Here is a 12,155-nt window from a genome sequence, read left to right as displayed (position 1 = left end):
TGTCTTACCTTTATTGTGGCCATTTTGTCTTTTTTCCTGTTTCAAATTCCTCTTTATTTTTTTATTTATTTATTTATTTATTTGTTATTATTATCATTTTTTTCTTTATTGTAAATGGTATACATGTCATAAGATCAGCATCTTCCTGATTACTTGGAACTTTGTGTCTGGTTCCTGTAAGTCCACTTAATTTTTATCCATGCTGTCATCATCTGAACAGTTGGTATCTTTCAGCCAATGTAATGCTTTTTCTCGAACCTCTGTTAACATTAAAATGTCTTGGCATCTTTGAAGACAACAATATGGCAATGTTCTAGGAGACCATATGGCAATGTTCTAGGAGACCGCAGTATGACATATATATGTATATATATATATATATATATATATATATATATATATATATATATATATATATAAAATGATGTTGCAGAACACATAAAGATATTTACTGCAGGGTGGACATTTGGGTGGATTTTTTATTTGTCTGTAAAACATATGTATGAATTTAAGAAAAACTTAAATAAAATAAAATTACTATACTTTTTTATATTTCGATTAAAAATGTCAATTGTAAAATATAGTAATATAAAATGTACCTCAAAGAAAGTAACTCAATGTTTTATTTTAAGAAGAAAAACTACATCTGAGTCCAGCATTCATTAAACATTAGATAACTCACGGATGCATATACACACAAACACTTATGCATACACACACAAACATACAAACTTCCTCAGGTGTTTTATTTAGCAAACTATGCAAGTGTATCAATAAAAGAAATTATCAAAATTCTCCTTACATCTCCAGGAAAAGAAACCATGTTCAAAAATCTTTTCACATCTTGTACAGTACAGCATTATCCTAAATAAAATGTCTTATATAGTTAGGGCTAAAATTTGAACCCTTGACAACTGTCACTGAAGCAGAAACACTTATGACAAAATCTATAAATTTTGATACATGGACTGAAAATTTGTTTTTTTACTGAATATGTTTAAATCAAATCATGCATTTAACATAAACTCATATCTTTGCATTGACATTTTTGGAAAGGTTATGAAATTATGGAAATTAAGAGTTACATATACAATTACTGACATAATCAAATAAACTCATTAATTTATGTTGTTACATGTGTGCATTTCTGAAAAGATATGGAGGCAAAATAACTCAAAATATTTTGATTTGAAAGCTTTGCTTGATAAACCTCATTTTAATGCAACTCATGTGTTTTTCATAACTGAGAATGGTTACTTTCCCTTAAACCTGAGCGCCTGAAACATGAACTCCAGATAGAACAGGGTGTAAAACGTGCTGCAGTAATACCAGACGTGTCCCTGATGGGGGCGCTGTAGCGGGGTTTGCTGCTGGATGTATGAAGGTAAAAGGTCAAACTGTGGAAAGTGTCGTCAGCAGCCTGTCACTACACCGGTGTCGCCGCTGAGTTTGCCGGTCACTGATTTACTCATCGATATACTGTACGCTTGTCTCAACGATATTTCAGGAAAATGGCCAAAAAGCGGAGAGAAATGCGAGAGACGGACGGTTTGTCGTCGGGACAGGAGGAGGTGAAGTCCAATGACAGTGACTCGCAGTTTCTGAAAGGTTGGTTCATTGTAGTAGCTAACTGTTGACCCGAGAGAAGGAAAGTAATACGTGCTGTCAATACATATATATAGAAACGCCACGACTTGGCGACATTTTTTTAAGCAGATTTAGCCATATAGCCAAACACAAGCCTGTCTAAGTTAGTCGGAGCCAGCTAACAAAAATTAGCCCTATGCGACGACTTCGATGGTTAGCTTGGTGGCGTTGAAACTTGTGACCAGGAAACTCTAATTATACTCAAATAAACCCTTTTCTTTTTTTTTTTAAACGCAGAGTCAGAGCAGTCGGTATAACAAAATTAGTTAGATTGTGAAAATGTTCGCCCTTTCTCTGTTGGCTAATTAGATACGTGCTTGTTTAACAGATTGTCCTTGGACCACCATTTGGGAGGGACGTTTGTGAACACATTGTAACATATATCTACAAATTTAGTAGTTGTACTGTCAACGCCCACGGACCATTTACACTTGCATATCTCTAAAACTTTGACCTATTTTGTGTTGGGTTAAGTTTGTAACTTCTGAACTTTACTTTTCCTGACTGTCCAAAAGGCCAAGTCAGCCACCAAAGGTAATACGTTTTTGAGAACATTCAACCTTTAATGTCTGAGTACTGGACTAAAAAGAGATAAATCAATAATTCACGTTAAAAAAAAAAGACTGACAGTAACATTAAGAAGGCCAGTGGTCTTGTTTCTTTATATTAACATATTGCTTGGAAGTGAACAGCATGTGTGTTAATTTGATCACTCAAACCACATTCAAAGGTGACCTGGGCTTCATATTATTACACTGTTGTAGCAATCTGCACACAAATAAATCCTGAACCAAACTAGGGAAGAGTCACTAAACTAACATCCTCTACTTAAGTTACAGTATGCAGAACACTTAATGGCTCACAGCTGGTCACATAAGATATGTGAAGGAACATCATATAATCCAATGTTTCCCCTACTGTTATTTTAGGGGGCACCCAATCCCTCCCGCCCCAACGGCAATTCCCGTCCACCCAAGAAGGTCATGTTAATTTGACCTCTTCCTTGCTTATATCGTGCATGGCAATCTGATCACCCCAGACAAGGGCTACACAATTCTGTCCTACGAGGGCTACAGTCCTGCGGGTTTTCAATGTATCCCTGCTCCAACACACTTGCCTCAAATTCATGAGTCATCGTGCGAAACGTCATAGACTGTTGAATCTATTTAATTTGTGGAAAAGGGATACACTGAAAACCCTCAGGACTGTGGCCCTCATAGGACAGAACTGAGTAGCCCTGCCTTATACAGCATCGACCAGTTCATCTAGGATGTTGAGATGTCAAGATCACATCGTTTAATGCAGTTTTAGCCATTCCATCAGATTTCTGTATGATCTTCTAATTTTGTCAAATCATTTGAACTTCTGATTATAATAAAATTTGTCTCCTTTTGATTAAGCTGCTAACATTGCTTTTTCTTCATTAATTGTAGAGTTTTATGGAGTTTAGGTGTCTTTTTTTTCTTGTTATCAACTCTTTGTTTTTCTAGATATCTATTTTTTTCCATGGGTGTATTAAAGAACAAGGTGGGCTGCTGTTTTCAACATTAACAATGACTTCTGCAGTTATAATGTAATGCAAAAGTCTTGAACAACCACATATCTTCTTATATTTTGCTTCCAAGGAGCAAAACCTGTTTCTGTATTCTTTGATTTGAAATATTTACTTTTTTTCCTACACTTTTCAATAGACTGTTGTGCCTATTTCCTGTTTTCTTGAAAATGTATGAAGAAGTGAGAGGGGTGGCTCACAACATCTGCAAAGTAATTAGTATGTTTTTTTAGCTGTGGTGTTTTTGATTCTGAGTTAAAGAGTATAACCACCAGAGAGGCACCTCTTGATCGAAATAAACCATTATTTCCAACACTTGGAATTATGCTCCATTATTCAAAAGAATTATACATTAAAAAGAAAAAAAAACTTCAAAGCTTGTTCTGCAATGCTCCGTGTCCTGTAATGATGAAATTAAAATGTTGTTAGACAAGGTTTTGCAAAATCATTGTGTTACATTTACAATATATTATCTGTTGCTAAGGTCTCATGAGTCTCATGTACACAGGGTAAAGGTTGTCATAGACAGATTACAAACATTACCATAGAATTCTGTAACTCTAGTTCCTGAGTCAGTTTATTAATCTGTCATTGGTTTGCTTCCTGTTTTTTTTTTTTTTTTTTTTGTTCTATAAACATTTTAGGTATTGCAGTTTGTTTTAAAAGCAAAGCAAATGACCAAAAAACCCTACAGAATAAGATAACTTTAAATGACATCTATAAATTATTAATGGTCGCCCCATTTAGGAAATGGTCTATTGAAAGTGCGATTAAGAGCTGTTGCAGAGGCAGCTCTTCATGGGGAACAACAGTTCACCGTGGGGCAAAGAAGAAGTGATGCAAAACACATTAGAAGTTGCACAGACCCCCTGGTTGGATGTTTGTCAATTTCTACAGTTATAGGGTAATCTTTTTTCTCTCTTTCCCCACAGAGGCTCAACATAGTGTAGGAGGTTCAACACGTATGTCTCTGCTGATTCTGGTGTCCATCTTTGCCTGCTCCGCCTCAGTTATGTATCTGGTCTACAGGAACTTCCCTGAGCTTCCTGAGTAAGTTGTCAGGTTCATTATTATTCTGTTAAATCTAAAGGGTTTCTTTACAAATTAGTCTGCTGTTTAGTGTTGGTTCATATTACAAAGGAAAAAAAAAGCTTTAGATTTGATCCTCTGGATGTTTGAGACTTAAATGAAAAACTAAGTCTTAAAATGCATTTAAACTAGTTTGCCCAACCAAAATCATATGAAATTGGAGCTCCCAAAACCAGACTAACAGACGTATGGATCAAATCACTCCAGCATGTATACACTCAGCTACACTCCAATGAGTCCAAGTGTTCCTCACATGCTCCAAAGTTTCATATATTTGCTTTTTTTTTTTTTTTTTATAACAGTAAAGTCTAAGGCCCAATCCCATTTCTCTTTCTTACCCCTTTCCCTTCCCCTACCCCTTACCACTGACCCCTTAAAAACGGAGCTAGAAGGGGTACGGCTGAAAGTTAACCCTTACGAATTGGGACACCCCTTCAACAATCACATACGTCATCAGTAGTCACTAAAGAACATTTTACACTGGAACTGGAAGAAATTTTAAATAAAACAAAAACAAATATATTAAAAAATATTAAACATGGGGCTCAAACAGGGAAAACCAGCAAAACTGCCAGCTGTATTTAAAAAAAACTAGGAAAAAATATATTGTTCATCGTTGCTGTTTGTGAAGCTGAAATTTCTCCCCTCATCATCTATGAGCAGTGAGTGAACCGCTGCTGCGACGCTGCGTCTTTGATATATACGCCAGGACACCGGCCCAAAAGTAATGCGGCCCACTGGGAATTCTCTAGAACCTCTCCATTAGCCGGCATTGCACTTGATGTGTATTCCAGTGTGAGAAATCGGAGGTTTAGCGTGAGAGCATAAGAAGCCACTCAAATGCGTGAGTCTCACGGCCGATGCGTGACAGTAGCCCTGTACACAAATGCAGCGTACCGGCTCGCACAGGTTAGTGGTTCACCACGGTCTTGTGCTGCAACATGCTCATGTCAAATATGACATGAGAGAGATCACTCCTCAGTCTAGACACTCCATAACGAAACCTGTTGTCATACACAGTCTATGGTGAAGTAAGATGGGAGTTGGTTGCTGGTATACTCTGTTTTTCTTTGTTTTTTTTTTTTTTGTTTTTTTTTGGTGTGTGCCAGTGTGTGTTGCCCTGCACCTCAAGAAAGCGTGATGTGCGTAGAAACACTTGCTTTCTCATATAGAACAGGAAATTTTTCATACCCCTCCGTTTGAAGTGTGCCTCTGAAAAATCTTCGTTTGAAGGTATATAGCCCTACAACTCTGTCCTAAAAGAAATTGGGACACCCCTACCCCTACAGGTGAACGCGCAAAATGGAGGGGTAGGGCTAAGGGGTGAAATGGGATTCTATTCAACAGCCAAAATCCCAGTAAGGCTGTTCTCGTCATATCTAATTTTATTTTATTTATTTATTTTCAAATTTTTTGGACAAATGGTCAAATGCATTAAATTTTTACTCATTAAGTCTGTGTTAAAGTCATGTTCATAGAAAGCAGCATCACTATGCTCTGGTAAAATTCTGATATAAAAATCACTGCATCAACTGAAAAATTTTGTGCAGCAAACTTTATTTAAAGTTTCAACTTTCTTTAGCAATGCAGTCTTGGGGGCTGTATGGGTGTGTGTCTGTGTGTGTGCGCAGGCTATAGCTGTTGAATGCATTACTTTATATTTTCTGTGAAACATTACTTGATATTTTTCTTTTGTATTCTTCTGTATTTGAATTTCTTTTCTAATTCAAAGTTTTTCTGAAGCCCTCCACAACAGGTTCTTTGCTCTTGGATAACTTACCTGCTACCTCTTTTTTACTCCTGTCAGAAAGAGCACTAATCATGGTCATTTTATGGCGAAATAATAATCTTTCCACTTGTGGATTATGACCTTAAGTGTTCATTGCAACATTCAGAAGTTTAGAAATCCTTCTGTAACCAATGTCATCATTATGTTTTGCAGCAATAAGGTAACAAAGGTCTTGAGAGAGATCTGTGCTTTGACCCAAGACATTTTGGGACTGCACTATTGTAATTAAACACCCTTTTATGGGCTATCACTTAGGTTTGAAATGGCTGATATTAATTTGGACTGAAAAAGGGGCTCCTGTCCTGTCCAGCATCATGACGGCAGAAAGATGGTCTGGCTGCCATATTGTGCCAGACAAATTTACTTGGCCAAGATGAGCCTTTTGGATATGAGGCTCCCCCTTGCATCTTAAATGTCATCCTTTATTATAATTTTATTTTAGCTTTTTTTTTTTTTTTTTTTTTTTTTTTAAAATGTTTCTTGCCAATTTTACTCTAACTGCTGGACCGGAGTCATTGCAGAAAAAGGTGGACAGAGGAGAGAAGGGAAGAGAAAAAAAGGGAGAGCAAAACAAAAGGTAGAAAACAACCACAAACAACCTAAACAGAAAAACTCGACAACCAGCTGCTACACCTGTAAAGAAACAGTAAACATCCTAAGACCTCTAAGAAAAGGCATCAGACAATAATTAGGAACACCTGTGGGAAGAAAAACTGTAAAAATCATGCACAACAATGAACACAAGAGCCCTCCACCATGGAGTGCAGGCTTCGGGGGAGCAGGGGCAGCGGTCCGCCAGTCCTGCCACACAGCAGCCCTCGAGCATGAGTCCGTAAAAGAACTAAGAGCCCACTAGCCTGAGAACCATCCACCGCTCCAGGAAAGGCCCAACCCAACACCTGAGAGTGCAGTGCCGGCCCAGAAAGCCACCCACCCCTTGCCAAGTACCTCAGAGACCACAATGCCCCCACCCCCAACCCCCCATCGCTCTAAAGCTCACTCCCCAAACCCAGCCCAACCTTGTTAATTAAACTTGGGAGACGGGTGGTGCCTTATGGAAGCTTTTCTGGAACATAATTCAAATGAAAATGGATTAGGAGAAATTCTTTCATTTTCAGAACATTGCTGCATTTTTTGACTCATAAATAAAATGAATAATAGACCAAAATGTCTATTTGAAATGTCAAATTTGAAAATTAAAATGAAAAAAATTAGCAGAAAGGCTTTTACATTGCAAGGTCATAGCTGCATTATTTGACTCATAAAAAAACAAACAAAAGGAAAAAAAACAAATCATCAAAAAATCAAACTGCATTTTTATTTTTTTCTTCAAGGCTGCTCATTTTATTACACAGCAAATTACATTGACAGAGTCCCTCGGGGGTCATATGCCACTCAGTGATGGCACCTCCACCACTCACTAGTGGTTGGACAGTGTGTGTTTGTAAGGCAGTTAAAATTGGTAAAATTGAGGGGCAGACAGCCATCTAGCTCTGGAGGAGATACCCTCCGGGTAGACCGCTCAGCATATACCACAGCTCGCCTCACAAAGCCCTGTGTGTATGTGTGTGTAGTGTCATTGTTTCTATGTAAAGATGACTTAAATGTGATTTCAAAACTGAGGAGAAAGTTGTCCCAGGGTGCAGGAGAAGCAGCCACTAAGGCCCCCTCCACCACACCCCGTACAACATGCATGCTCACCAACGCCCTACGTGTGTGGTTGTATGTGCAGGAATAGCAGAGTGGCATGATCGGGGAGGTGTTTTGACTTTCCTTAACATTTTGCACTTCTCTTTCTTTATGTGTTAAATACGTTTCCCTGTGTCATTAATCCACACTGATGAATGGTGTTACCAGTGAAGTAATTGGGTAACTCAAAGTTAAAGGGTCACCAAAGATAAACTGGTACTGAGGAAGTATTCCACATAAGGAGCCATGTGTCATGGGTTTAAAAGGGTTACATAGAGATGTAGGACAGGGAAGTATTCTTAGTACAGTCACTTATGTATTTTATGTCTTTTCTCTTCTGGTTTTCTTTTTATCTCCATCTGTGTATGTTGTGTTCTTGTAAACAATATTGCCTTAAAAGAAACCTGTTATTGTCCATTAAAGTACCATGTTAGCTGATGTTTCTCAATAAATATATTTGAAATGGGAGCCTTGTGTCAGAGTACTGGACTTAAGTTAAATCTCTTTCAGACTGCTAAAGGCTGGTTAAAAACATCTGATCAGGAGGAATGATGTGCTAGAAACATGAATAACATCGTTTAAATTCCTGGAATTAATGTTTACAGTATTTATTTGTCAGATTAAGTAATATACAGCTACTTATTTAGACATGCCATTTCTTGGAAATCCAAAAATGATCAGATGCAACTGATTTTTTTCTTTAACAAGGATTTTATATATACAGTAACCATGCCACAAGAAAACATACCTTCTTTTTTATGTATAAATTTGAACAATAGATGCATTTTTTTTTCTTTTTGCAGTGATGAAATGGAAAAAATCAAGATCCCCAAAGACATGGATGATGCCAAAGCTTTGGGAACAGTGTTGTCCAAATACAAAGACACCTACTATACCCAGGTGCTGGTGGCCTACTTTGCAACCTACATCTTGTATCCTTGGAGAAAACAAACGTGCCTGTTTTGGATACTGAAAAATGGATGGGTTCATTAAAACTGATGTCATCAGCTGAACATTGGTTGAATATTGGTTGTTATTAATGTTTATTTATGCATTTATGTGATAACTGTGTAAAGTGGTTCCCTTGACGCTTATCAGCCTCCAGACATTTGCTATCCCTGGATCAATTTTCCTCAGCATCCTGTCTGGCTATCTTTATCCTTTCCCCCTGGCTCTTTTCTTAGTCTGCTTGGTGAGTAAGAATAATATGAAACGTCTGATAGGAAACAAACAGCAAATATTTAAAATATGTTAAAATATTTTCCCTGAGATGACCTGATTTCTGTGAAATCTAGCTAAATCTGAAGTGGGAAGATGTCTACAAGCTTACATTTCAGCTATAAAATGTTGCTTGTCCTCATTTGCTTCAGTCCGTCATTGTGAGTTTTTGTGTGTTGGCAGTGCTCTGGCCTCGGTGCTTCCTTCTGCTACATGTTGTCATATCTGGTGGGAAGACCCATGGTCTATAAATATCTCACAGAGAGAGCACAGAAATGGTCCCAGCAGGTGAGAGCATTAAAAAATATATAGTAATTATTTTGCTTTTCAGTTTTATCGTTTATCATATGCAGTCATCAGTACAGCCATGTTATTCTATTGTAATTCATCACATAAGCTCTGCAGGCAGCAAATCCTACTCCTGTAAAGTGTTTTGACTCCTTGTGAGCTTTCTGAGATTTCTTTATTTTTTAAATATGATTTTAGCATTGCAAAAATGAATGTAAAATGGTTTGCAAGACTCCTAAAATGTCTAAGGATAGACTTCACATAGTTTTATTTTCTGAGAAAATAAATATTGATTACTAAACCTTCACACCGGGGTGTACACTGAACTTGTAAAAATGTTTATTGGAGTTTCAGCAAAGCTGCTGCAGAACGGTGGGTTGCTTAAGTCAGTGCAGATGACTAATCAGAGCAGGGTTTTCTTTTCAGAAGGGGATTGCCTCCCTAACTACATGAAACCCTCAGCATGTACCAATGTAACCTTTTACTTTGACTCTTTACTGGCAGGTTGACAAACACAGAGATCATTTAATCAATTACATAATCTTCCTGAGGATAACTCCCTTTCTCCCCAACTGGTTCATCAACATCACCTCACCTGTCATCAATGTGCCTTTGGGGGTTTTCTTTGTTGGGACCTTTCTTGGTAAGATAATCAGTTCATTCTTCTTTTATTTTATTAGTCTTTTTTATTTTATTCATTTTTTTTTATTACTCACCTGTTTAACCTGGCTGTTTGACAGGAGTCGCACCACCATCCTTTGTAGCAATCAACGCGGGTACAACACTCTACAAACTGACCACAGCGGGCGAGGCCGTGTCCTGGAACTCCCTGGCTGTGCTTGGAGTACTCGCTGTGCTCTCGATCCTGCCCGTCTGCTTCCAGAAAAAGCTACAGCAGAAACTAGAGTAGAACTCTAAACACCTCAGCACCTCATCTGCTGGCTGATTCCAACGCCCCCCCTCCCTCGGCTCAGGAACATGCAGCTGTCATGAAGCTGCTCTGTGTCCGTGTCAAGCTGCCGGCCGTCGAGAAGTCTTCAGGAGCCGTCACAACAGGCACCCACTGACTACAAAATGCATGCAGTGGTGGGCTGTTCCTCATGTTAAGTAAAAACTGTCTGCTGCTTGTGTATCTTTTTAGTTTTTTGTGACTTATGTTTCTGATTATGGAACATCTTGTAAATAAGAAATTATGTTTTTATTTAACACACTGCTTATTATTAATTATTTGGTCCTTTTCTGACAGTTAAAGGTGCTACTAGTAGGATGCTTTAATTTTTGTTTTAATGTTGCAGATATCAGTTTTTCAGTGTGCTTTTCCTGGAGAAGCAGTGCTCATGCTGCTCTAAAAGTGCCATCAGAACCTTGTTAAAGCTATTGTGAGCATGTATTTTCAGTTATTAGAGTAATGGTTAGCTTTGCTATGGCAGTAATGCCTCAATTACTACATCCTGGTGGAAGCACATCTAACTCTCACTCGCTTCTCAACTGTCTTATGTCTAGTTTCAGCCTAATGAAGTGTACCACCACAGAAATAACTGTCACTACATTTAAACGGAAATCTTAGTTTTAAAAAGGACATTTTTACACAGGGTGCTCAGCTAAACAAACACTGTATTCCATGTAAAGGGAAAAATAGAAGTGATCTCTACTTTGATCTACATTTCCCCCCTTGTTGTTACTCAGAAGTTATGCAGGTCCACTGCTACACAACACCATGTTTATGGTCATCATCTCAGTTCACATAGGTAGCATCAATCAGTACTTTGCTACTGCAGCCTGTAAAGACCACACCAAGCTGCTGTAGTAGTTCCTGATAGAACATTCAAGCATTGCTTCTCTCTCACTGCTGTGCTAGGTACACTAAAAATTGAATAATAATTATGTCAACACACATTTTTGTTTTTTTGTTTTTTTTAACACTTGTAACCTAGAAAAACAAAACAAAAAGCAAACCAGAGTAATGTTAGTTTATACATTTTCTTAATGGAATTTGTGAAATGGGTTAAGCTTTGGATGAAGTGGTAATAATGCACTTGTATGTATGTGTGCATTTCCACACCTTAGTTGTTATGCCCTTAAAAACTTAGCTTTTCTTTGTCTATACACAAACAAAGAGACATGTTCTTAATAAGAAAGCCAACAGACTTGGAGATATTGAATCCTTGCCTTGTTTTTTTTCCAGTCTTCATCAGGAGAAGTTATTATACTTGATTATAAAAATATGTTGAGTTTCAAAAATGGTTTTAATGGCTTATTCTAACTTAAAGAAGAAATGTGAACCTGAATGGTGATGCTAATGAACGGACTTGTCCATAATCTTTTTCACTTGCACATGTAAAGGAAGGAATTTGGGCATTTGGACGTTTCTTGGTTGTCTTTTAATGTCTTAATACATAACAGATTTACCGCACACAGATTAGTTAATGACCTGTGAATCAAGATTAGAAATATAAATGTCGATTTATGTAGTCCTGTTGGGTTTATTGTTAAAAAAAAACCTGCAGTACACCATTTTCTTTTAAAATGAACCCGAGGTATGTAGTTAAGTAAACTGTTAACTAAATTTTAACAGCTGTTATTCCTGTAAATGAATAAAACTATTAAGTTTTTATTTAATTAAAATGCTAAATCTGCCAAGAAATGAAAGCTGGTAGATTTTTACTGATTATGTTTTTATTAGCTTGACTATTAAAACATTTTACTTGTTTTAAACTTGTCACTGAATATATATTCAGACTGAATATATACTTTTTTCTAACATCCCAATCAAAAATATGTGAATTGTCGATTCTTGTTGCTCCCTTCTAATGTTTTGAAAGGCAGTATTATTCTGTATCTAGCAGAGATGTCTTCCACTAGCAAGTGTTTACACATTGCAAA

The 12,155-nt window shown here is 37.3% G+C and overlaps 1 protein-coding gene across 1 annotated transcript; it reads left to right on the top strand.

Annotated features, from left to right (window-relative positions):
• Positions 1–1,394: 1,394 nt before the first annotated feature.
• On the top strand, positions 1,395–11,844 carry tmem41b (transmembrane protein 41B). The gene is made up of 7 exons (XM_041969352.1): positions 1,395–1,608; positions 4,132–4,249; positions 8,570–8,698; positions 8,865–8,958; positions 9,168–9,272; positions 9,777–9,915; positions 10,013–11,844. The coding sequence occupies exons 1-7, from the start codon at positions 1,512–1,514 to the stop codon at positions 10,180–10,182; spliced, it is 852 nt and encodes a 283-aa protein (XP_041825286.1). The 5' UTR covers positions 1,395–1,511; the 3' UTR covers positions 10,183–11,844.
• The last annotated feature ends 311 nt before the right edge of the window (positions 11,845–12,155 follow it).

This window comes from Melanotaenia boesemani, chromosome 1 (assembly GCF_017639745.1).
Source record: "Melanotaenia boesemani isolate fMelBoe1 chromosome 1, fMelBoe1.pri, whole genome shotgun sequence".
Classification (NCBI taxonomy): Eukaryota; Metazoa; Chordata; class Actinopteri; order Atheriniformes; family Melanotaeniidae; genus Melanotaenia; species Melanotaenia boesemani.
This window is presented reverse-complemented; position numbering and strand designations above follow the sequence as displayed.

Coding starts and splice junctions, on each gene's coding strand:
- tmem41b (XM_041969352.1), top strand. CDS start 1,512: ATGGCCAAAAAGCGGAGAGAAATGCGAGAGACGGACGGTTTGTCGTCG. Junction 1,609..4,131: donor TGACTCGCAGTTTCTGAAAG/GTTGGTTCATTG, acceptor CTTTCCCCACAG/AGGCTCAACATAGTGTAGGA. Junction 9,273..9,776: donor CACAGAAATGGTCCCAGCAG/GTGAGAGCATTA, acceptor CTTTACTGGCAG/GTTGACAAACACAGAGATCA.